This window comes from Epinephelus fuscoguttatus, linkage group LG14 (genome assembly GCF_011397635.1).
Source record: "Epinephelus fuscoguttatus linkage group LG14, E.fuscoguttatus.final_Chr_v1".
Lineage (NCBI taxonomy): Eukaryota > Metazoa > Chordata > Actinopteri > Perciformes > Serranidae > Epinephelus > Epinephelus fuscoguttatus.
In genome coordinates, this window is record NC_064765.1 from 36568970 (window position 1) to 36593342 (window position 24373).

Sequence of the window (24373 nt, forward strand, 5' to 3'; positions counted from 1 at the left end):
TAGGTCACTTTGAACAAATGATTGATGCTGTAGTTTTCCTGGTGAAAGCAGTCTCACCTGACCAACTGAGCGTATTGCTGTCATGCTGACCTGATGATGCCGTGTCTTATAAACTCAGGTGTGCGAGAAAGAGAAGCTGCTGAGCGAGCGCAACCAGCTGAAGGTTTGTATGTCGGAGCTGTGGCAGAACCTGTCTTTCCTCTCACAGCAAGTGTGCAGGGAGGTGCAGGGCACTCAGCCGCCTTCCATCTCCGCCAGCATCGACCTCACATCTAACCCACCGTCGCCTTCTTCTGACGAGGGCTCGTCACAGCCCAGGTCGCCCGTGTCACAACACAGCGATACTGCGTGTCTGTCTGATGTGGGTCCCAGTCAGGGGCAAGTGGAGGATAGGCAGCCTGGGGTGGAGGTGTCAGGTCTGGGGCAGGAGAACCCTGAGTGTCCGCTGGTGCTGGGATCCACTGAGGAAGTATGTAGCCCCACTGTAACAGTGGATTTCTGTCAGGAAATGACTGAGAAATGTACAACAGAGGAACAGAAGAGACAGAACTGTACTTAGAGTCTGGTGGCAAACACTTTGGTCTGTGACACACTCCTACTTGTCTATACCTTGATATTTGAAGTATTTTTGTTCTTTTTTTGTAATGGATGACACAAGCGTTGTCTTATCAGCAATATTGTTCAACAGGTATTTTTGGACTGGTGATAAACAGAAGCACTGGCAGCTTTCTCTCTCTTTCTTTCTGTCTCTGTCTCATCCTGACTTCTTCTTCCTGTCAGCTTCCCTCCCTCTCTCGTGCATCATGGGAGGTTCAACTCAGGAATTCCTCAGAATGTTCACTTATGTCCCTGTTAACATGTACATGCACTTTACTTTACAGTCCTGTCAAATCTGGATAATTACTTCTCTACGTACAACTGATTTGTAGTCAATAGAATTAATCATTTAATAATATGAATAATTTTGATAAGTCATATTTGACCTCTGAGTCAGCATCTGTCACTTCTACTTCACTGAAGCATTGGTTCATTGCTTTTATTAATATATGCTTATTGTCTTTCTCTCTGAGCGTGAGATGTTCAGACAGTCCAAAAAAGAACAGAGCTGCAGCCTAGCTTAGCATAAAGCCTGGCTCAGTCCAAAGTAAAAAAAAAACCTGCCTGTCAACAACTCTAATGTCGGGTTCAGACTACACAGCATCACTAATCTGACATCACTATGTAAGATTACGTGATTGTGGAGTCATAAAATCTTGCTGTGACTCGGCTGACAGACATGACAGTCTCCACGTTGGTCCATGACCAGTCATCCGGGGTCGTCATTCATGACGTGCGTGATGCCATCGGATTATTCTTGACCTATTTTCTTCCCTATTACTATTATTATTTCAGTCACTGTGACTGTTATTGTAGTGATGTAACAAGTGTCACCAGATGGCAGGAGCTTCATTTGAAGCTCATGAAAATGACGCAAGTCACTGAATCCTCCCCAACAAGTTCCTGCAAATGTGTCACAATAAAAGCCTTTTCAGGAAATGAAGGGATGTTCTTAAACCAAGTTATAAGGGGCTTTTAATTTGAAACAGATACAGGAAGTGTTGAGTTTGAAATGACGGCATGATGCATTAACTTTAGCAAGACAAACGGGAGCAGATAAAAAGTAAAAATATAAAATACAGAGGGAATAATTAATAACGACCCGTTTATAATGTAGACTGTTTGAAATGAATCTGGTAGCCATTATGAAGAAAGAACATTGTTTGCTAGCTTGACACTAATGGCAGTACTCAGCGGGTTGACAAAGTGTCTCTGCTGTTTCACACCATCATTTTCCTTGTTTACCCTGTGTGGTAACATCCCTAGAGGAAATATCAAAAACCCTGGGGTGTTGTTGCCATACAGTTGTCCACGACAGCTGTGTTCCTATTGTCCAAAGTGACAGCTGTGACGAGAGAAGTCATACAAGACAGGGAGAAAATCATACATGCTATACTCTCTGTCAGGACGTCATGAGGTGTCCCAGACGTGGTGTCAGTTGTCGTCTACTATGACACACTACACGGGATAAAACACTCACGCTCATGATCCGAGTCGACACCGTACGACACCACGTCGGGCTATAATCAGGCTGATACCATGTAGTCTGAACCCAGCACAAGGCAGAGTTGCACCCAGCGTTTCTGGACTTAGCACGAGCTACTTGACACAGTTGATCCAGGTTTTGGTCTCAAACCTGGCAGCCTCACTGTGACAATAATGTTCCACCGGTGACGTATCAACAGAACTGAAAGAGATTAAAAAAGTGGTCAGGCATGAATCCAAGACGACTAAAGCCACTGCTAGCTTTGCAGGCAGTTCTCTAATTTAAAGGTTCAGAAGGTAACTTTTAGAAAAACTTTTTGTCACACTTACTGAAACGGTCACTATATCCTGACAGTAGTAATGAGACAGATAATCTATGAAGACCCTCCTAGTGGTGCTAATGGCATTTGCAAGGATAGACAGTGCCTAAACAAAAACAACCTCTCAGAGCCTGTAGGGAGTCCAGGTTCTGAGTCTGGAATCCTTTCTCCACCTTGGAAAAGTTTTTCTGATGTTTACTCTTGTTTTATCTCTGGCTCAGTACAACTATTTTTTTGTAGTTTGCTTTTAACTGTTTACTGTTTTCTTGTCTTTGTCATGTACAGTTTTGTTGGCAGCGCAGCATGTGCACTTGCAGTGATCGCCACTGGCTCTGATTAATTGTTTTTGTTCAGGCATGGTGGATCCTTGCCATTAGCAGCACTATGAGCCACAGAAAAATCTGTCTCATGTACCACTGTCAGGATATAGTGACAGTTTCAGTAAGTATGAGAAAAAATAGATTGTTTTCCATGTTTGTAGCAGTCTGTTGACAAGTGAAACCAGAGCCATCATTTTAAGTTGTATAAATATTAATATTGGATTGGATTTAAAGCAGATGTAGGCATAACTTTGCAACTTTTCAGCCTCAGATCTGTCAGCGCTACTGTAGTTCTTTTCACCAAGAGAGAGACATCTTAGATACCTCTGACAAGAAATTACAACCAGGAGACTAACCCTCAGATGTTTTCCCTCTGATGCCTGTAATTATGATCTGAACAGTATGATGTGAACACGGCACAAGGTTTCAGGAAGCTGTGCACTGTTTGCTGACTAAAGCCACAAACTATCTTTTTACATTTCTGTTTGTTTTCACATTAAACAGGGGAGATCCAGCTCTGCACTTCACACACAGACATGAGACTGATATAAACTTTCTCACCTCACCCTACGAAGGAGAGCAAATAAGCATATTTGGGGAAATGTTGAACTGATCCTTTGAATTCTTCAGTACATGGTACAACATCAAACAGCTTACCTTTCGTCATATGACTTAATATTTTTAATGATCTCGTAATTGTTGAGTGACACAGGACTTTAAAGTAAAATGTTACCAAAGGTGTGTATTTGTAAAATTTTACATTCGATGAAAAGGTCAAATGAACTCTCATTATGCAAAGTTTCTTTTGTCAAACTTCACTTGTACTTTTTCTTGTACTCAGATGGACATTTCTACACAATTCTCTTTTGCCTTTTTTCATATCTGCGCTAAGAGACAGAACTACATGACAAAGTTGAAGCACTGCCCAGCACCTCCAAGAGGTGACACCTGGCATTGGATATGAGCAGATGCATTGTGACGTTGGCACTCAAAGCCCAAGCCAGTCACTGGGTGTCTAAATAGATGTATGGACCATACTGGTGTCTATTTATGTTTCTGCTGACCATTTTCCAAAGCATGCTGCAGTGTTTCTCAGTTGATTTAATTTATCTTTGCTTAGTCAACATGTTTGTGTCCCACAAACATTTTGCAGGAACAAATTAATTTCTTGTGCTTGCAAGTGTGGGAACAAGTTACTATCTTTTAATAACAGGAGAACAATATCTTGTATACACATGTAATTATCTTGTGGGAACAAGTGTGGGAACAATTATTATCTTGTGCAAACAAGTCGATTATGTTGTTGGTAACAATATTTTTATCCAGTGGGAACAATTTATTATCTTGTGGGATCAAGTGTGGGAAAAAGTTATTATCTTGTGGGGACAATTTATATATTGTGAGAACAAGTTATTATCAAGCGCAAACAAGTTAATTATCTTGTGGGAATCATTTTTTTATCTTTTGGGAACAATTTATTATCTTGTTCTTGCAGGTGTGGGAACAAGGTATCTTTTGATAACAAGAGAACAAGAGCACATGTTAATTATCTTGTGGGCCCAAGTGTGGGAACAATTATTATCTTGTGCAAACAAGTTTATATCTTGTGGGAACATTTTTTTTTTATCTAGTGGGAACAGTTAACTATCTTTTGGGAACAAGTGTGGAAAATAGTTATTATTTTGTTTGTGCAAGTTAATTATCTTGTGGGGAAAAGTTACATATTGTGAGAACAAGTTATTATCCTGTGCAAACAAGTTCATTATCTTGTAGGAATATTTTTTTTTATCTATTGGTAACAAGTGTAGGAACAAGTTACTACTTTGTGTGCGCAAGTTAATTTTCTTGAGGGAACAAGTGTGCGAATAATTTATTATCTTGTTCAAACAAGTTAATTATCTTGTGGGAACAATTTATTATCGTGTGCGAACAAGTGTGGGAACAATTGTATGAACAAGTTGTTATCTAGTGTGCACACGATATATTTATAACTTGTTCCCACAAGATAATTAACATGTGTGCACAAAATATATAAACTATCACTCTTCAGGACTTTAGGGGTCCATACTACAACATTATTTCCTTGTTCACTCTTAAAAAATCCTATAAATGAGGTACTGTGTTTTAGAACATTATCTTCATTTCCTCTCTAGGAAACTTTCTCTGAAACTATATTTTTACATGAATGATAAAGGAATTAACATGATAAAGGACCTGCTAAATAAATGGTCATCTGAAATTGTTCTGAAAGGTTGACTTGAGTGTCCTGCACATCAGGTCACTCAACTAAAAAAAGCCAATGAATGAAATGACAGACATAAAGCAACAGATATAATGTTCACTGTGATGGTTTCCTCAGCAGCCTCCTACTTAATTTGTATATCATGTCTTATTATAGAGAGAAATGAATGGAAACCAGTATCTGTCTGGAGAGTGGAGAAAACATGCTTAAAAAAAAAACTTACTCTGTGATGCTTTGGAAAATGGATGGTAGTTATATAATGAACCACGTTAAATCGGCTGAAATCTAAAGACACTGGTGTGGTCATTTAAACAACAGCTTAAACAAATCTTAAGTGCTCTTTTTGACCCATTTATTTATTGTTTTAAAAGTAGTAAGAATTTAGTGTTTGTACTTATGGTAATTATGTATTTAGCTGCACTGTTCTTGTATTGTACATAAGACGAATAGCCCTACTTAAAGTATTTGGTACAGTATGTTGGTGTAAAACACCTACATTTTCAAATCCACACATCATATGTGAATTTGTTTAAACACTAAACAAAAAATGATCAATTTCTACTTAGGAATCAGCATCCCTAATAGCGTATGGTATGAGGTTCAAAGCTCCAAACAAACACGCTGGCACATTATTGATTTAGGGAGATGCCAAATTCATCTGCTGTTGAAAAGTCGATGGCGGGGCACGTGGCAGGGGTGAGTGCTGCTGCCGTCTGCTGTGTTGCTGCCCGACACTCTGCTGCTGCGCTGTCAGCTTCACAGCAGAGCACAGCCGTGGCATTTTAGCACTGGGTGTGTTTTTTGGTTTCTTTTGTCCATCAGGGGCAGAGTGAAATCACTTTTAGCACAGGAAGGTCACACTAGATTTTGAAATGCAATCAATATTTCATTGCACTTGCTTTTTTTTGTTTTGTTTTTTAGAAATTGGTTAAATAAGCCTTCAAATAAAGGGCTGCTGTTTCTTTGTGTGATTTTGTGAATGTCAAACTCCTAGTTTTAAAAGTAAGTGGAACATTTGGATTCTAAATCAAAACCATTTGGATCTGTGTTTAATGGCAGCTCAGCCATGTTAGCTTTAACAGACTAGAATGAGCTCAGATTAAACATTACAGACAAATCTGCTGTTATCACTGTTAGCCAATGATAATCTCAGTAGAATGTGCTAAATGCTCAGAGTACACTGAAGAACACTGCTCAGCTGACTTTACAGACTTTAATTCCTCAATGTGAACTTGTTAATTTATTTATTTGGACTGTTGTTGTTGGGGGTTGGGGTCGGGTGTAGAGGAAGTTGCATAGATGTAAAATGTAGGTTGCTACCCTTTCTTAGAGTTGATTTGTTAACAGTTGTATTTTTTTTATTGTTGTCAGTTTCATGAAAAATAAGTCTTCATTTACAAGTCACACATGTACTTAAGTTTAATATTTCAATTTAAAGGGGTGTGAGTATGTTTACAGTTTTGTGTATGAGCTTTTTATTTTGTAAAGATAGAATTATGACCTGAGAATTAAGTTTAATAGGAAATCTCTTTTTTATTATACCTAAGTTAAAAGTGTTGATGAATTTGTGAGATAAATAAGCATCTGACAAGTGCAGCTATAATATCTTGCCTTAGAGGTTACAGCGGCCAAACTCTCTAGTAAGGGAACAAAAGATTTTATCCAAGGGAAACTAGTCTGTAGATTCAAAAAACTGCATTGCAACAGTGTCCAAAAAACGTGGATGCGGCCCTTTCTGACCCCTCTTTGTTTCACTATTCATAAAGCAGTCCAATACATAAATGTTAGGTTAATTGTTGATTCTAAATTGCCTGTAGGTGTGTGTATGTAAGTATGAATGGTAGTCTGTCTTTCTGTCTCAGCCCTATGATTGCCTGGTGACCTGACTGGTGTCCTACAGCTCAGTCACCAGAAGAAAATGCTGGCACTGTTTCTGTAAACCACAAATATATTTCATTTGCAGGTTTTGTACAAATCATATTAACGTTTCTAATAGAGCTGACTTTGTCATCTTGAGGTGGAGGGGATGGTGGATGGCGGTACACCTAGACAAGACACCTGCCAAGCCTCAGACCATTGTCGGAAACCAACAGACAACACATCTGCTTGTTTTTTTGTTCATTGCTTTTTTCCAGCGGCTTTTCAGCCCCCAAACATGGGTGGTTTTTTTTCACAACCCATAGCTATTTTTACAGCTGGGTTAGTGCCTCAAAAAGACACTGTTTCTTTACACACATTTCTGTGTTCTTGCTGGGTGTTTTGAGCCACAACATGGTCTTTCCCCAACCATAACCAAGTAGTTTTTGTGCCTAAACATAACCTCACGTTTACCACAACATTGTTGAAATGTAAAGTTGCAATGCATGTGTTAGATAATAATGTATTCATGTAACAAATCTGTGGTTTGCAGAAATGTTCAATGCCAACATTTTTTCTGGTGACTAGGTTGCCCTCAGTGACCCTGTGAAGGATAAGCAGGTATAGCTAATGGATGGATGGATGGATGTTTATAAACCTCTCTTTTATGACGGATAGTGAAATCAGCCATGTACATCTCCCCCTCTATAAATATGGAGACCCAAATTGTTCAGTATAGATAAATAGACAAAATAATATAAGTAATCCTATCAATAAATACAGACATCATTTATATTATTACCATGAAACTGTAAAACAGTGACTCACATTTTTAAAACATTACTTGAAAACTGCTGGATTTAAAACATGTAATAAATGATTATTGTGAAAAGAAATAACATTTCACAATAACCATAGTAGTTTTAGAAAGCCTTTGGCTTATTTTACAATTTCATGGCGACATTATATATTTGTGTGTATTTATTCATATGATTATTTGTTAAATAACATCTTGCTTATTCATTTAATATTGACCACTGTGGCTCTTCATATGCTCTTGTAGGTGTCAGCAAGGAATTCACCATACTAGAGGATCAACTGTTGAAAGATAAAAATGTACTTGATGTAATTAGTCAATTGCTGTTTCTGTATTTGAGCTAAAGTAAATTGGAGGAAGGGTTAGGGTTGATTTGGGTAAACATCAAAATGAGGCATCAAATCATTTTGTTGAGTTTAAAATCATATTCTGTACAACACTTTGCAAAAAAATGTCAAGACTAATGAAAAATTGATATCAAAACATACATAATGTTTTTTGTACCGAATAAATGATTCCGTGCCTCATTTTGACTTTTTAGTTAACCAGTGTTAAAATGCTGTAAATGTATAAACAAACAGTGGTGTTACATTAATTGAAGGCTGCACTTAGGAGATGTGAAAAAATCTAATGTTTCAAGTTGGTTATTCTGCATTTTGCAGAAGTCCAACCCTGAGGAGGTGGAACATGGACACTGAACAATATTCCTCATAAATGGAACACGACATTACTGACATGACAACTTCTTCATGAATTCATGTCAGACCTCAACTGACATCAAATGTATCAGTGTCTATCAGTATTATTTGATTAGTCAGCATGGGGCATCTGCAACACCAGTGCTAAATAATAATTCAATTTAAAGGAGCTATTTTTTCCAGGATCTTCTTTTTTCCCTTGTTTTAGCCCATGACTGTAGATTCCTCATTCTGCTATTAGAGCCAACCACAAAATACACTCCTGATCTCTCAGTTAGGTTCTGATGGTTTCACTTCATTTCAGTACGGTACAAAAAGGAACCTGTGGGGACTTGAAACTGGCCTGAGCTCTGTAATCCATCATAGACCTTTTTATTGTGCGGTAATGCAGCGCAGAGGTTTAAGAACAATCTGCACCTGCAAATCGCCACACAGCAAAGAAACCTTTGGCAACAGTAAAAGCTGACATGATGTTCACTGTGACAGATCAGCTAACACAAGCAAGTTTCAACTATCTGCAGCTGTACTGAAAGAAATGAAAAGCAACATGAAAAGAAAGACAAAAACCCTGCAGACTGTTGGACCACTGTGATACATGATTGAGAACCACTAGTTTACACAGTGTGCTGAAATATTAATCGGATAGTTTGTATTTTTTTGAAGAGGGGTGTATGAGGTAGTTGTCCATAGTCAGGTTATTATCTACAGTAAATATGTGCTAGTGTGCCCATTGTTTGAGGAGATGTCTAAATGAGTGTCTGAATGGTAGCTTAACAATGTGCTGCTGTGGATGAGGGTCAGCAGCAAAACGTATTTTCACCACCTAAAAAATCATTACAGTAAAAGTGTATGCTATATTGAGAGTATTTTCACTGCTTTACCTTTCTGTCAGACATTCCATTCCAACACAAAAGCCATTAACGGCTTCAGTTCCACATCTAAGCTCTCTTCAAAGCCGAAAGACCAAAGTAAACACACTATGTTGGTACAACACTGTGAACTGACATTTTTTAAACCTTCAACAACAAACACACATAGTTACATTTTGCCAACAACAGCACATGGTTAGGTTTAGACTTCACAGTCCTAGGGGAAGCTAGTCTGAGTGGGCGGAAGTTCGCTGCATAGATCAGCCTCTCACTGGGCGGAACGAGCCACCCGCTGTTGTGTAGCAGTTTTCAACACGTCCTTTACTAACTTTTGCAGTGTTTGATCTTGCGGGGATGTAGCCATTTTTCTGCCATGGTTCGCGTCCTGTAGGTGATATTTTTGTGGGCGTGTTACACCAAAACCTGTTTCTCCCTGGCAATATTTTTGCAAGTGCACCATTGCTGTGGCACCGCCCAGAACGATTGTGATTGGTCTTAAAGTGAGAGTCGGCGCAGCCAGACCTTACTTTTCTTGAGAAAGGTCTGGTGAGCGAGACTAAGGGGAAGCAAACACCGACCTCCTGGGTAAAAGTTGGTGGTTGTTGGAACCATACACCACCCCTCCCACCTGCCCTACTTTCATTGTTGTACTGCAGTTTTGCCCCTGATGCTGCCGGGCACCATTAAACAATAACGGCCACGTATCATGCTGATGTGAAAGCATGGCTTTTCATTCGTCAGTGTCTGATGTCGGAAGTCACCGACTAAGCACCGGCGTTCAATGACTTCGGAGTAAGACTGAGTTGAAAACACACACACAAAAAACTGTTCAAGGCAGCGGTAGACCAACAGCTCCTGTGATCAGCAGTGTTTTTCTCAGTGGAGTCTGGCTTTGAAGTGAGCAGTAAAACAGCTTCAGCTCCCCATCGGAAATCGCTGTCTGACGGCAAAGTAGAGCAGGGAAATACTCTCAGTGTAGTGTGCTCTTAAACTGATATTCATTGTTCTAGGTGGGACTCTTTTTAGGTGGCTATAATATGTTTAATTGTTGACCTCGTCTATAGCAGTGCATCGGACCCCACCCTGTTTCTACAAACTGGGGGCATGCCCACTGACATCTACTGTTGGTAATACATTAAGAATGAATAAGTGCCTCATACAACCCCACTTCAAAAAATCCAAACTATCCTTTTATAGTTAATTCAGAGCTGTTATGTTGCATAGGATGCTGAAGTGTCCATCATCTCTGAGTGCAGCTCTAATCTAGGATCCAGTGTTTAAGTGGTTAAAGCAGTGGGTTTACACAGAAGAGTCTGCCCTTGAGTATTTTGGAATCAAATGATTTTTTTAAAATTACAATACATGGTGGCCTACTAAAGGAAGCACTTATTTATTCCAATCTGTTTACAGAATGCGTTCATTAATCGAGTCTCAGTTGAACAGACTCTAAGCACTTATCTACCTGGATAATTCAGCATACCTCTTCTTATGGGTAAGGACTGTATGATAGACATGTAGACAGTTTCTGTGGCGTTGTTTCTAACTTTTTACAGTGGTTACTTCATTGTATTTGTAGATTTTGGTGAGCCATTTTTTACATGTTCTTTTTTTTTTTTTTTGAGTACCTGATACATGACTGTTATATGCAGATCGAGCATTTGTGATTTCCTTTTTTATCTTTGAATATTCAAATGACCTTCGTTTTGTTTTGATTCTTTTGTAAATATTGTGCAACATGTCATGTTTTGTTTATTTGATATGAAGAAAAGCATTTTGTCAAGGCATTTTTTCTTGAGAAATAAAACAAAAAGCATGAGAATTCTACAGTGTGCTGTTGGTGTGTGAATACTGATTCAGTATCTGTTGACAAAATGATTACTGTTTTGTTAAGAAGCATTTAATCTGAATACAATATAAAGTATCATAATTTCTCATGAAATGGCCATATACAAATGACTATATACAGATACACATAGTTTCTAATCAAGTCTTTGACTTAGAAGAAGTATTTGAAGCTTATGAAGTCCAGCAAACAGATCCTCTGAGGAGTTTGCTCCATAATCCATTGTGTCATGTCTGCATAACCTTCAAAATTCAGCCAACACATTTTTTAAAAAAGATACAATTCGTTCCTGTTAGTGCCCACATGTAGACGTTCTAAGGTGCTTCAATTCCAAAACATGCTGGGCTTTGGCACTGTGTCCATTGTTTCATCATGGCTGAATGTTTCACTGCCTTTGGCCCTATGTGACTCGGGTGGTGAATCAATGTTGATGGCTGGATCACTGATAAAGTTTGTGGAACACAGCTCCCGCGGCCGTGACGTTAGCCTTGTCTCTTCACTTCTTCATGATAGAGGAGATATCCAGAAACATGCTCTGAGAAAGACAAGAGGATGGGTTAGACTTAGACTGGAGCTGCTGCTGGACAGCAAATACACGCCTGGAATTCAGTAAAGCAAATATCTCTCAGTATGTGTCCGGTGTCATAGCCTTAATGAGTAGCCTATCCATAAAATGCATTTATATTTTTATCTTGGAACAAAGAATGATGAATAAAATCTAATCATTTCAAAATGAGTTTATGGAAGAAAACACTGAGCAGATTTAAACATCTTTTCAGTAAAAACATTGCTGCTGATGAGGTGGCAATAGACAGAGCTTTAATATGAAATCTATAGAGGCCAGCAGAGGTCATGAAAAAAAAAACCTATGTAAGAGGAATTGTAGGTGCAGATTAATGAATTAAAAGAACAGAACACTGAGGTGTTTGTCAGCACTTTTAACTTGTGAAAGGGAAGTTAAAGATAACACAATTCTGTTGTGCAATAATTTGAGAGTATCTATAATATTCAGTGAATTAATTTGTGTTTAAATGTCATGTGTTATAAAACTTTAAACAACTATTTTTTAGTTTTACATTTCATGCCTCGTGCCAGTGACCCCCATGACAGGAAGCATTGTGTTTTTTGTCCGTCTGTCCCATTCCCATGTAGGGAAGCTATGAGTGGGAGTGATAGTGATAGTGTTATCTGAGAGGAAATCTCTTCAAATTTGGCACAAACGTCCACTTAGACTCAACCATGAACTGACAAGAATTTGGTGGACAAAGGTCAAGGTCATTGTGACCTTGTGTCTATAATATTCTTGTGAATATGATATATCTGGAGGACCTTGAGGAAATCTCTTCAAATTTGGCACAATCGTTCACTTGGATATAATTTTTTTTTTTTTAATTTTATTTACTTTATTAATCCCCTGAGGGGAAATTCAATTTTTTCAATTCTTTTTGTCAATTACACACAGGTCCGAAAGACACACACATGCACAAACAGGACATATACATGCACAAAGTGGAGAGATGTCAGAGTGAGGGGGCTGCCCTTGGTCGGGCGCCCTGAGTGGTTGAGGATTCGGTGCCTTGCTCAAGGGCACCTTGGCAGTGCCCAGGAGGTGAACTGGCACCTCTCCAGCCACCAGTCCACGCTCCATATTTGGTCCGGACGGGGACTTGAGCAGGCAACCCTCCAGTTCCCAACCCAAGTCCCTATGGACTGAGCTACTGCCAGTTCACTATAACAGTGAACTGATGACGGTGGTCAAAGGTCAAGGTCACTGTGACCTTGCATCTGTTTCATTTGCGTGGATGCAATATCTCAAGAGTGCCTTCAGGGAATTTCTTCAACTTTGGCACAAACCTTCACTTGGACTCAACATTGAACTGATCATGTTTTGGTGGGCAAAGGTCAAGGTATTGTGATCTCAAAAACATATTTTTTGCAATAACTCAAGAATTCATATGATAATTATGACAGAATTTTACCCAACTGTCCGAAGAGACAACATTTTATATCCAAAAGGTCAGTGGTTAACTTCACTGTGACATAATAATGTTCTGCAAAAACACTTATTTTGCCATTACTCAACATCATATCTCAGGAAAAGAAGAAGATTTGGTCTGATACTGAATTGATGACACTAATGTTGGGTATCTATCTTGAAACTGTGCTGAATTGTATAGATCTTCCACGCTGCTGGTTTGAGGATGTGTGTGAAGCATTCATGTTATAGACTTTGGAGCTTCTTTGCAGCAACATCTTTGAAACATTGTCAACTGTCATGGCTACATATGAGTCTGGACAGACATGGATGTAAACTGTAACTGTAACTTGACTTACAGAGGCATACAACTGCCTGGCAGTAATTCTAGTTTGTTTTTGTTTTAGATTACATCTCATAATTGATATATTTATATGTGTTTATGTATTTATCCTTTGTTTTTAAAGTTGTTAATGTGTCTGATCTCATACAAGTAATACTTTGTAATACTAAATTCAGTGTTGTCAGGTCTGTGCATGTCTGTAATGGCAGCACATTGCCTCCTGTCTGTTGTTGTTTTGCTTTTCCTGTCTGAACTGAAGAGCATTATCTGAAACTTAAGAGCACTTTGATTTCTTCTCATTGCTTCCACTGAGAACATTGAATAGACAGAAGCTGCCAATTTGTCACTATTAGGTTTTGTCCAAATCAACAGAAATGAGCTTTCTGCCCCTCGTTCTCTCTTTAAAACATCGCATCTCTTGTGCTGTCTCTTATATTACTTGACTTTTCTGCATCCATAACTGTTAATCAAATATTTTTCAAATTAAGTACTTTGGCCTCATTCGTTGGTTGAACTTAGTGGACAAAATGCTTAATTCCATAACTCTACCAGTGAGTGAGCCTTAGAATAACTTTTTTCCCTTTAACCTCTTTGATAATACTCTAGCAGAAGCTTTATGTTTTGTACGTATAACTGGTTAGACTATCGATGAAATCCAGGTGGGGCATAAGTTGCTCCCAAATTAGACTCACAAGTCAGTCTTTAGATGCTTTGCTTAACTAAAGACTGATGACTTTCTCCCTGATTTTGTGTTTAGATGGGCGGATACAATTTCAGAGTTTAAGGGCGGTCCTTCGGTGGCTCGCTGAACTCTTGTGCTCGTAAACATAGTCCGACTAGAAACACGTGTAGCGGTACAAAATGGCTGAAGTCGCTGTAAGTCCTTCATTTCAACAATCTTGTGGACTGAGCACACGTTTGATAAAATGGAGTTAAATCTCTCGGCATCCATTTTCAAGCTCTCTGTGTGTTTGTTTCCTTGCGGACGAGAAAAGGGGGAGCGCACATTTCCGAGAAGGCGTGTCCTTTTCAAAAATGCAAGAGGCGTTGCTTTGTTGCCGGCCGTTTTCTCCGGTGTGTTAAACACACTTTAGAAAGGAGTGTCCCCAGACTATCAGAAGGTGGAGATCTCTGATTGTCTGGTGGCGAGACTACTCCCAAATTGTGTTCTCTGTCCTTTATAACTTTGCCTTTGATGTTCTGGATTAGGAATGTCAACAGTTAACTGTTAATCAGTTAACTGATCAGAATAATTTGACTAGTTACGCATGTTGCTTCATAGGTTAATTTTGCTACTCTTCAGTTTACTGCTCTATGCACCACCTGGGTCTGGAAGGAGCTTTCTAGCATGCGCTGCTTATTGGTGATTACTGCGAGTAAGGCTCTCTTGACCTAACAGCGTTGCTGCGAAATCACTTTGCCCAACCTCCAGTCTCTCCCCAGCTCCCCCCGTTGAGTAAGTGGCTAATTTTTCAACCGTAAAACCTCTGTAATATTGTTTACTATGTTATCAGTGTTCGCTCTGTTACCACCGTTTGCAGTGTCAGTGTGGCTGGTGATGCTATCACAGTTGACAATGCTAAAAGGGTTTTACATCTCACAATGAAGCCACTTACTCATAGGTGATACCTAAGGGAAGACTGGAGGATGGGCACAATGTTTCTGCAATAATGTGTTCCCCACTAGGATGGCATTACTAGCTGTAATCACCAAGCGCCGCTAGCCAGCTAACATTAGCTCCCATCCAACACAGGTAGTGCGCAGTGCAAAGCGGCCAAGGAACAGGAGGTTGGGCGGTGGAGATGTTTCTGCATGTTAACGCAGCTGGCCAGCTGTTTGTTAGCAAATCCACCAGGCAGTGATATAGAAGGCAAGACATTTCGATCACAAAACAGAAAAATTTCTCTTTTTTCTTCGTGTCTGAAAAATTAACCTGTTAACTACCAGTTAATGTTGGCCTATTGAAAGCAACATTAACCGAAACAGACATCCCTCTTCTGGGCTAGTATTAAATGATTCAGACACACGAGATAATCTCTGCTCTCTACTTGCCATTGACATTCTTCGGCCTCCAGCAGGCGGCATCATAGGCATGTCTCCCTGCAGGGAGCCCAGTTCATCTGACTCCTCTGAGGTATGTAAGGAAGGGCTCGTGGAGCCACTGATGGAGGACAAGCTCTCAGATGGTGGCCTGATCATGAAGCTGGTCTTCCTGGGGTTAGGGAGTAGGACCTCACTCCCTGTTGACTCCCTTCGCTCGTCCTCATCCAGGTCTCTGATAGCTCTGGGCCGTAAGGTGCTGGTGGACAGCAGAGCTGCCAAATGACTGGGGTTGGGGTGTTCCTCCTCATGGGGATCCTCATGATGACTTGCTGCACTTCTTTCCATATTGGACTCAGCAGAAGCCCAGGCTGGATGGTGGTCCACCACAGCTGTGTGGCTCTCTGGACCTTCATGGGTTTCAGGGACACAGTTCTGGCCAGACCTGGATGGCATCCTAGGTTGGGGACAGATATAGCTGGTCTGACTGTGTCCCAGATGAGCCAAGTTGTTGTATCTTAGTGCATCCTGGTTGGCTTTGAGCCCAGTGTTGTAATAAGGAGGCTTTATGTCTGCCTCTGGAATCACTTTGAAGGTCTGAGTCAAAGGCCCATTGTGAGGTGATACATTGCTCATTACACAAAGGTGTGGCGAGGATGACTTCTTCTTGGACTTGTAAATCAAACTGTCATCTTCCGTGTACCTCTCTCCATACAGTGTCTGTTTGATTTTCCTGATGCCCAGGTGGGATATTTCCAAAATGTTGAGGAAAAGTGAAACACCAGCAATGGCGATCATGAACACCATGAAGATAGTCTTCTCTGTGGGCCTGGAGATGTAACAGTCTACACTGTTTGGGCAAGGCAGCCTCTCGCACTTATAGAGTGGATCCAGGCTGACACCATAGAGTACATACTGGCCCAGGATGAAGCAGACCTCCACCACAGAGCGTGTAAGGATATGGATGATGTAGGTTCTCAACAGAGAGCCTCTGAGAGGAGCCTTCTTCACCTTCTTCTGCTCGTCCAGTCTCCTCAGCTCCCTCTCCACACGTTTCTGTTCAACCAAAGCCAACTCAGCCTCATCCATCTCCTCCTTTAGCTGTGCCCGTCTGCGGTGGCGCTCCTTCTCCAGAGCTCGGATGCAGTAGAGGGCATGGCCCATATAGACCAGAGAGGGTGCAGAGACAAAGATGACCTGTAGGACCCAGAAGCGAATGAGGGAGATGGGAAAGGCACGGTCATAGCAGACCGCCTTGCAGCCTGGCTGGTCAGTGTTGCAGACAAATTCGGACTGCTCGTCATCCCATACATCCTCAGCAGCTGCACCCAGGATCAGCATGCGGAAGATGAAGAGTATGGTAAGCCAGATCTTGCCCACGATGGTGGAATGAATGTGGACCTCTTCTAGGATGCTGCCCAGCAGGTTCCAGTCACCCATGGTCAGCTTCTCACCACTTCACTGCCACATGTCTTCAAACTGTGGAGACACAGAATGCATATGCAACACATTAGCCTCACAAAGCTATATATATATATATATATACAGTACAGGCCAAAAGTTTGGACACACCTTCTCATTCAATGCGTTTTCTTTATTTTCATGACTATTTACATTGTAGATTCTCACTGAAGGCATCAAAACTATGAATGAACACATGTGGAGTTATGTACTTAACAAAAAAAGGTGAAATAACTGCAAACATGTTTTATATTCTAGTTTCTTCAAAATAGCCACCCTTTGCTCTGATTACTGCTTTGCACACTCTTGGCATTCTCTCCATGAGCTTCAAGAGGTAGTCACCTGAAATGGTTTTCCAACAGTCTTGAAGGAGTTCCCAGAGGTGTTTAGCACTTGTTGGCCCCTTTGCCTTCACTCTGCGGTCCAGCTCACCCCAAACCATCTCGATTGGGTTCAGGTCCGGTGACTGTGGAGGCCAGGTCATCTGCCGCAGCACTCCATCACTCTCCTTCTTGGTCAAATAGCCCTTACACAGCCTGGAGGTGTGTTTGGGGTCATTGTCCTGTTGAAAAAGAAATGATCGTCCAACTAAACGCAAACCAGATGGGATGGCATGTCGCTGCAGGATGCTGTGGTAGCCATGCTGGTTCAGTGTGCCTTCAATTTTGAATAAATCCCCAACAGTGTCACCAGCAAAACACCCCCACACCATCACACCTCCTCCTCCATGCTTCACAGTGGGAACCAGGCATGTGGAATCCATCCGTTCACCTTTTCTGCGTCTCACAAAGACACGGCGGTTGGAACCAAAGATCTCAAATTTGGACTCATCAGACCAAAGCACAGATTTCCACTGGTCTAATGTCCATTCCTTGTGTTTCTTGGCCCAAACAAATCTCTTCTGCTTGTTGCCTCTCCTTAGCAGTGGTTTCCTAGCAGCTATTTGACCATGAAGGCCTGATTCGCGCAGTCTCCTCTTAACAGTTGTTCTAGAGATGGGTCTGCTGCTAGAACTCTGTGTGGCATTCATCTGGTCTCTGATCTGAGCTGCTGTTAACTTGCCATTTCTGAGGCTTGGTGACTCGGATGAACTTATCCTCAGAAGCAGAGGTGACTCTTGGTCTTCCTTTCCTGGGTCGGTCCTCATGTGTGCCAGTTTCGTTGTAGCGCTTGATGGTTTTTGCGACTCCACTTGGGGACACATTTAAAGTTTTTGCAATTTTCCGGACTGACTGACCTTCATTTCTTAAAGTAATGATGGCCACTTGTTTTTCTTTAGTTAGCTGATTGGTTCTTGCCATAATATGAATTTTAACAGTTGTCCAATAGGGCTGTCGGCTGTGTATTAACCTGACTTCTGCACAACACAACTGATGGTCCCAACCCCATTGATAAAGCAAGAAATTCCACTAATTAACCCTGATAAGGCACACCTGTGAAGTGGAAACCATTTCAGGTGACTACCTCTTGAAGCTCATGGAGGCTCATGGAGAGAATGCCAAGAGTGTGCAAAGCAGTAATCAGAGCAAAGGGTGGCTATTTTGAAGAAACTAGAATATAAAACATGTTTTCAGTTATTTCACCTTTTTTTGTTAAGTACATAACTCCACATGTGTTCATTCATAGTTTTGATGCCTTCAGTGAGAATCTACAATGTAAATAGTCATGAAAATAAAGAAAACACATTGAATGAGAAGGTGTGTCCAAACTTTTGGCCTGTACTGTATATATATATATGTATCAGTTTTCCTTATGAAATTCTAAAGAAAAGCCACAGTGCTTGGGTTTTAGTTTTGCAGCTCAGGCCATCACCTCTGTTATGATACCATTGTGCTCACTGAAGGCATTACTGAGATCCTGAGACATGGCATCTTTACTAGAAATAAAACCAAGGTGACAAGAAACATAAACAGCAACAAAATGACAGCTTAGTCAGATTAGCTACTGCTTCCTTTGGACGTAAAACCAAAAGTGGGTGCAGCAGTAATGTCACCTCTTTGCACAGGAAAATACACAAGTGTGCAGAGCTACTGTAAGTGCAACAAGATAGTTGGGTTATAAGCTGTTGTGGATGTTTACAACAGGCAGTTTGGGGTAATTTTACCATTTAGGAACATTTTCTCTTCCATATTAATTTTGCTGACCTGGGAGTTTGTTTATAACCTCTCTCAAGTTCAATTTAGGACTAGATGACACCTGTATTGTTGCACATACTTGAGACTATGAGTGGGAGTGATAGTGTTATCTGAGAGTTTCTGAGTGGGAGCCATTGGGATATGATTAGATGGATAAAAAGTAAGAAAGTTAAAGGTTAAAAGCTTCATTGGGGTTGTCAGGTGGGCACCCTCCTTCACCAGTGTAACAATGATAGGTCCACCACACCTCCAGAGGGCTCATCAACAACCATCAAACTGCTTGTGTTTGTTACCCAGTTCCACCTATTTTCGGTGATGTTGTGGAGTTCCAAGATCCAAAGCTTTGGTGAGTCATAATGAATTGGTGGCCAGATCTACAAAAATGACGCTATAATGAAACCCTTAGCTATCCTTTTAGAAGAATGCTTTACCTGCAAAATGACCATTTGTATATCAGTTACTCCACGTTATGCTGAATTTTTAAAGAAAACATTGTTTTTCTCACATGCCTCCATGGTGGATGGAGAATCCAAAATAGGCGAGCACTCTTCGTTAATTGAGGTAAACAGGGACTACATTCAACAGCAAAACTACATCAAAACACTGTTTGCAAGCTGTCATACAACTTGTGCAGTATAATCCAAGTCTCATTTATATAGACCAGGGGTCAGCAAACTTTACTATTAAAAGAGCCATTATTGGCCAAAATAAGAAAAAAAAAATGTCTGGAGCCACAAAACATATTTGAATAAGGGTAACAACCTATTAAGTCTAAAGTAGCCCATCAGTATTACAAATAGGTCTGAACGAGCATCTATTAATATGAGTAACTACAAAGTGGCTACTCTGCAGCTAGCTATTTGTAATTATTTTGTACTTTCACTTTGCAGCATTGGTGGTGAAAGCAAATGAATCTGTCCACACACTATTTAATCCTCTACTTTCCTCCAAGACTTTTCCTTTTTTGGAATTCATAGCTAGCCATGCTGGAGAGACTCCAGGCTAACCATCACTACTAACGTGCAGCAAAATGTAGAGCAAAAGGCAACAGGTCATGGTCGTATGACTCACAGTTTAGTTGATGAAACGTTCAAACGTTTTTCAATTTGATGTATAGGCTACACAGTTTTACGATTGCAGAATGCAATGATCACTTTAGGCCTTCAACAATGACAAATGAAAATCTCAATGTTAAAAAATAACCGTTATTCATTTCCATATAATTTTAGGTCATCACCACATGGAGCCAATGGAAAAGGTCTAAAGAGCTGCCTGTGGCTCCAGAGCTGCAGGTTGCCTACCCCTGATTTAGACCTATGCTCAGTACTTCCCAAACACATACATTTTCATGAAAACATTATAAAACACATCCACCTACCCATGGTGTAGTGCAGGGTACACACAGGTATACAGTGCAACCCACCTTTTTTCTGGCCGCTCACAGTTTACCCACCTATCAGCTGAAAGCTTTGGAATACATGAGACAGTATACCTACTTCTTCCTTGGTAACCTACCCATCTACACAGTTGTCTAGTGATAGCTGACAATTCTAATAGTTTGTTGGCTGTTACTATACTGTAAACGGCCAGAAAAAAAAAGATAGGTGTACCTCATATACCCTCCACCACACCACTGCTGCCTACAAGTAACGCGCCGTATGATCTCTGCCTGAGCATACTTCAAACGCACGCATTTTTGTGTTCTATATAGTAAGGTTTTAGTGAAAATACATATATACAAGCAAATGACTGGATAAATGAGACCTGCATTATACTGAACGAGTTGTAGGAGAGTTTGTAAACTGAAGTTTAGATATTGTTTTGTTGTTATTAAACGTGGTTGCTGTTGACTTCAATTCATGAAGGATGTTTGCCTTTTTGGATTCTCCGTTCACTGTGGAGGCATGTAAGATAAATAAAGTTTTCGTCACTAATTCAGGACAACACACAGTGAGTAACTGATATACATTTGAGGGTCATTTTGCAGGTGAAGTATTTCTGTAAGAGTAAGTCTGGTGTTGCTGTGTAATTCTTTACACCCCATGAAAAGACCCAAACCAATACCAATCTCACAATACTTTCTGACCTCCCTATCCGGTCCATGGCTCTCAGACATAAATCTTTGAGATCTCACAAAGATATAGATTCTTTTTTTTTTTTCTTTTTTTTTAATCTCGGTAATTTCCAGAACCCATCAATCACTGTAGTTTTTAACAAATGTTACTCAAACAGGAGGAAATAGTGTAATTGTTGAGGACTATTTTCAGCAGCAGATTAATCCACATTTGATTCGGTGTTGTGTGGAATGGAACTGAGTCAATAAACTAGTGTGTGTTCATGGCAATGAAGGAACATGTCACCGAGTGCAATTGTGTGACTCATTGATGTGTTTCAACAACAACTGAGCTCTATGGCACAGATGAAGAACATGTATCAGGCTTTGATCCACACAATACTTGTTAGTATGACACATGCATTGTTAGTTTGAATATGCACATGGCATTTGTTGACATAAATAAAAATATATAACATTACTAGAATGAAAAACATCTATACTGAAAATGTATAGATGTTCACACTGGACCAATCAGCAAAGTGAGGTTAGTGGTTAGAAGTTGATGTAACAGTCTTCAGAAACAGAAACTTCCAAACATCAAAAAACAGAATTCAAAGATGTTCTCAATACATAGTCAAACTTATTTACACGGCTAATTGCTTTTGTTTTTCCAGTTTTAAAGTTGCACCAGCTACTGACATCCTATAAAGTGGTGAGCTCGTCTAATCAAGTGTGACAGGGTTCATGTTTATGTCTGACTAATAATGTTTTACAGCCTGGGTCAAAACCAGCCCTGTCCCAAGCAAGTGTTTGGTCCAACCAAAGAGAAGAAGAGAGGACTCAGACTGTGCTCTGGCATTGTGACACAATGTACAACAAAGTTTAAGTATATTTATGTATGTGCTGCCTATAACTGGAAAATCCCACCCTTAAACTCAACTTACATCCATAGTGTTTTGGAAAAAAATGAATAAAATGTTGTCTGACATGGTTTAGGCTTTTTATTTTAAATATTCCATCAAAAGAGTTTGATGTGCATTTAGAGCTTATAGTATACCCCAGTATATCACCATGCCAGATGCAGAGCTCTAGCATTTATTTCATTATTCAGTCTATGATCAACCCGGCAGCCAGAAGAAAATTTTGGCATTGTACATCTCGGCAAACCACAAATACATTACATTTGTACATTTCATACATATGGTGGATGCTGTGACACCAAGGTGAGACACCTGCCAAGCTGCAGATCACTGTTGCTCTTTAGCAAGTCAGTGCTCGGGTGTTTCTTTGGGATCCAACACTGTTTATTGAGTGGGGATAGTGCCATGAAAAGAGACTGTGTTTTAATTAGACATTGCTGCTTTTCCAGCAGGGATTGTGCCCCCAAAAGTGGGTATTTTAAGCCAAAACATGATCTTTTACTCACCATAACCAGTGGTTTTTGTGCCTAAGCCTAACCACATATTAACGGCGTTGCTGATAAAGTTTCAGCATATCCACCAATAATGTAGTAAAAATGTAATTTATCCATGGTTTGCAGATTTGAACAATGCCAACATCATTTTTTTCTGGTAGCCAGGGTACTGTGGTGCAGCTCCAGAACTTGTCCCCATGTAAACATCATCACAATAGTCTGGGGTTTGGAGACTCTTGTTTTCAAAGGAGATGTCTTCAGGACTCCAGTGATTTTATTGTATCTCTGGCATTTGAACCCCCTGTTGGTCTTTTTCAAGGTACCTGAAAAAAAATTTGGTTGAAACATCAGCCCCACTGTGTCAACATGTGATCTAAATGTTGGTGATACAATCACATCATTGGAGCTTAGTGTGCGTCATCCTCTTGTCGAATATGTCCTTGCCATGACCAGCACAAAATTTTGGCGTGCATTCACCAGACAGCTCGTGCTGATACAGATGCCTTTACACTCAAAATCAAATGGAACTGTGCTGTGGTGTGGAAATAACACGCAAACTCTATTTTATGATGGATTTTAGAAGTATGCAAAAGAAATGCACCCAGCTTAGTCTTTTCTGTTAGAAGGTCATAAGGCCATGTGAGAAAACCATTTTACATGAATCTGGAAGCATGCCATTACAGCAAATTCAATGAATCAACCATTGCAGCAGTACTTACATATCACTGGTATGGCTTCCCTCTTTGCCTCTTGATGCACTTCATTGTTTTTGTATAAGCATCCCAGGAAGTGAGTGTCTCTGTATGGCTACCCCATGGAGGTGTTTGGTGATCCTCTTGTGCTGGTTCCAAACTCCAGTCCACATCCCTCGGCTCTCCTCTTGCCTTTGTCTTTGTCTGTGTATGTGTGCGCTTTGGCAGCCTGTGTGCTGGGAGTGCTCTCCCGTGTAACATGTAGGGTTCACAGGATGTGAGCATCGATTGCCTCCCGACGGGACAATGCCCCCCACCCTGCTACCATCCCCTCCCTTCTCCCACGCCAGCAGTGCCAACTCCAACCAGTGCCATCAATATCAGCCTCTCTGAAAGAGAGAGGTGATATTTGTTTACGGCTGGACTAGGCCCTCAACATACAGATGTAACTGAGAAAACAGGGAGGCCTTAACATCTGTCTAAGAGGGATGGTGTGGTTTGATGGGTCGGGTCTTACCTGCTGTCTTTTAATTTGGCATGTCAGGGTTGTGACTATCTGGCATCCCAGATTTCAATCCAACAAAGTATGTACAGGGACACTGTAAAAGTCTACATTTGAAAATTGGGAATTACTTTGGCATCATTTGCATTTTCTTCTAATGTAGTTAAAGCTTGCAGTACTTATATTTTTATATTAACAACTGGTCAAATGTCTACATGTAATGTAAGAGGTGTCACTTGTAGCGATGGACCCACAAGACTTATTACCAACTCTCCTCTTCCATTAGCATCTTTTAGTTTGTAACTGTTTTGGTTTTGTACGGAGCCCTAAAGTTCCAAAGGTGGTGTGTGTGTTTTTTTTTAATCTTCTGTTTTCAGTATTAAAGCCCTGACACACCAAGCCAACGGTCAGCCACTGGTCAAAGTTGGGCTGTTGGTGAGCATCTGCCATCCTTGTCAGTGTGGTGTGTCCCACACCAATTCAGCTCAAGAAAAGAAAGGTCTGGCTGGGCTGACTCTCACTTAGAGATTGGAGAAAAAAAACGCCCCGGCTGCTTGTATTTCTTTCAACCAATCTCAATTGTTCTGGGCGGTGCCACAGCAATGGTGCGCTTGCAAAAATATTGCCGGGGGGAAACAGGTTTTGGTGTAACACGCCCACAAAAATATCACCTACAGGACGCGAACCATGGCAGAAAAATGGCTACA

The 24373-nt window shown here is 40.5% G+C and overlaps 2 protein-coding genes across 2 annotated transcripts in view; one reads left to right on the forward strand and one right to left on the reverse strand.

The window, feature by feature from the left end:
• bach2a (BTB and CNC homology 1, basic leucine zipper transcription factor 2a) overlaps positions 1 to 11029 on the forward strand; it is an 84872-nt gene extending 73843 nt beyond the window's left edge. The window contains exon 5 of the mRNA XM_049596251.1: positions 119 to 11029. Within this exon, the coding sequence (XP_049452208.1) occupies positions 119 to 559 (441 nt within the window). The 3' untranslated portion in view covers positions 560 to 11029. The remainder of the gene's footprint in view (positions 1 to 118) is intronic.
• A 515-nt stretch (positions 11030 to 11544) lies between these two features.
• gja10a (gap junction protein alpha 10 a) lies at positions 11545 to 16846 on the reverse strand. The gene is made up of 2 exons (XM_049597111.1): positions 15419 to 16846; positions 11545 to 11583 (listed from the first exon to the last, which is right to left on the reverse strand). The coding sequence occupies exons 1-2, from the start codon at positions 16844 to 16846 to the stop codon at positions 11545 to 11547; spliced, it is 1467 nt and encodes a 488-aa protein (XP_049453068.1).
• Positions 16847 to 24373: the final 7527 nt, after the last annotated feature.

What these genes read in the sequence shown, in the direction of transcription:
- gja10a (XM_049597111.1), bottom strand. Translation starts at nt 16,846, where the DNA reads ATGGGTGACTGGAACCTGCTGGGCAGCATCCTAGAAGAGGTCCACATT. An exon ending in GAGGCCGAAGAATGTCAATG is followed by an intron (nt 11,584 to 15,418) that starts GCAAGTAGAGAG and finishes TGTCTTTCTCAG; the next exon opens with AGCATGTTTCTGGATATCTC.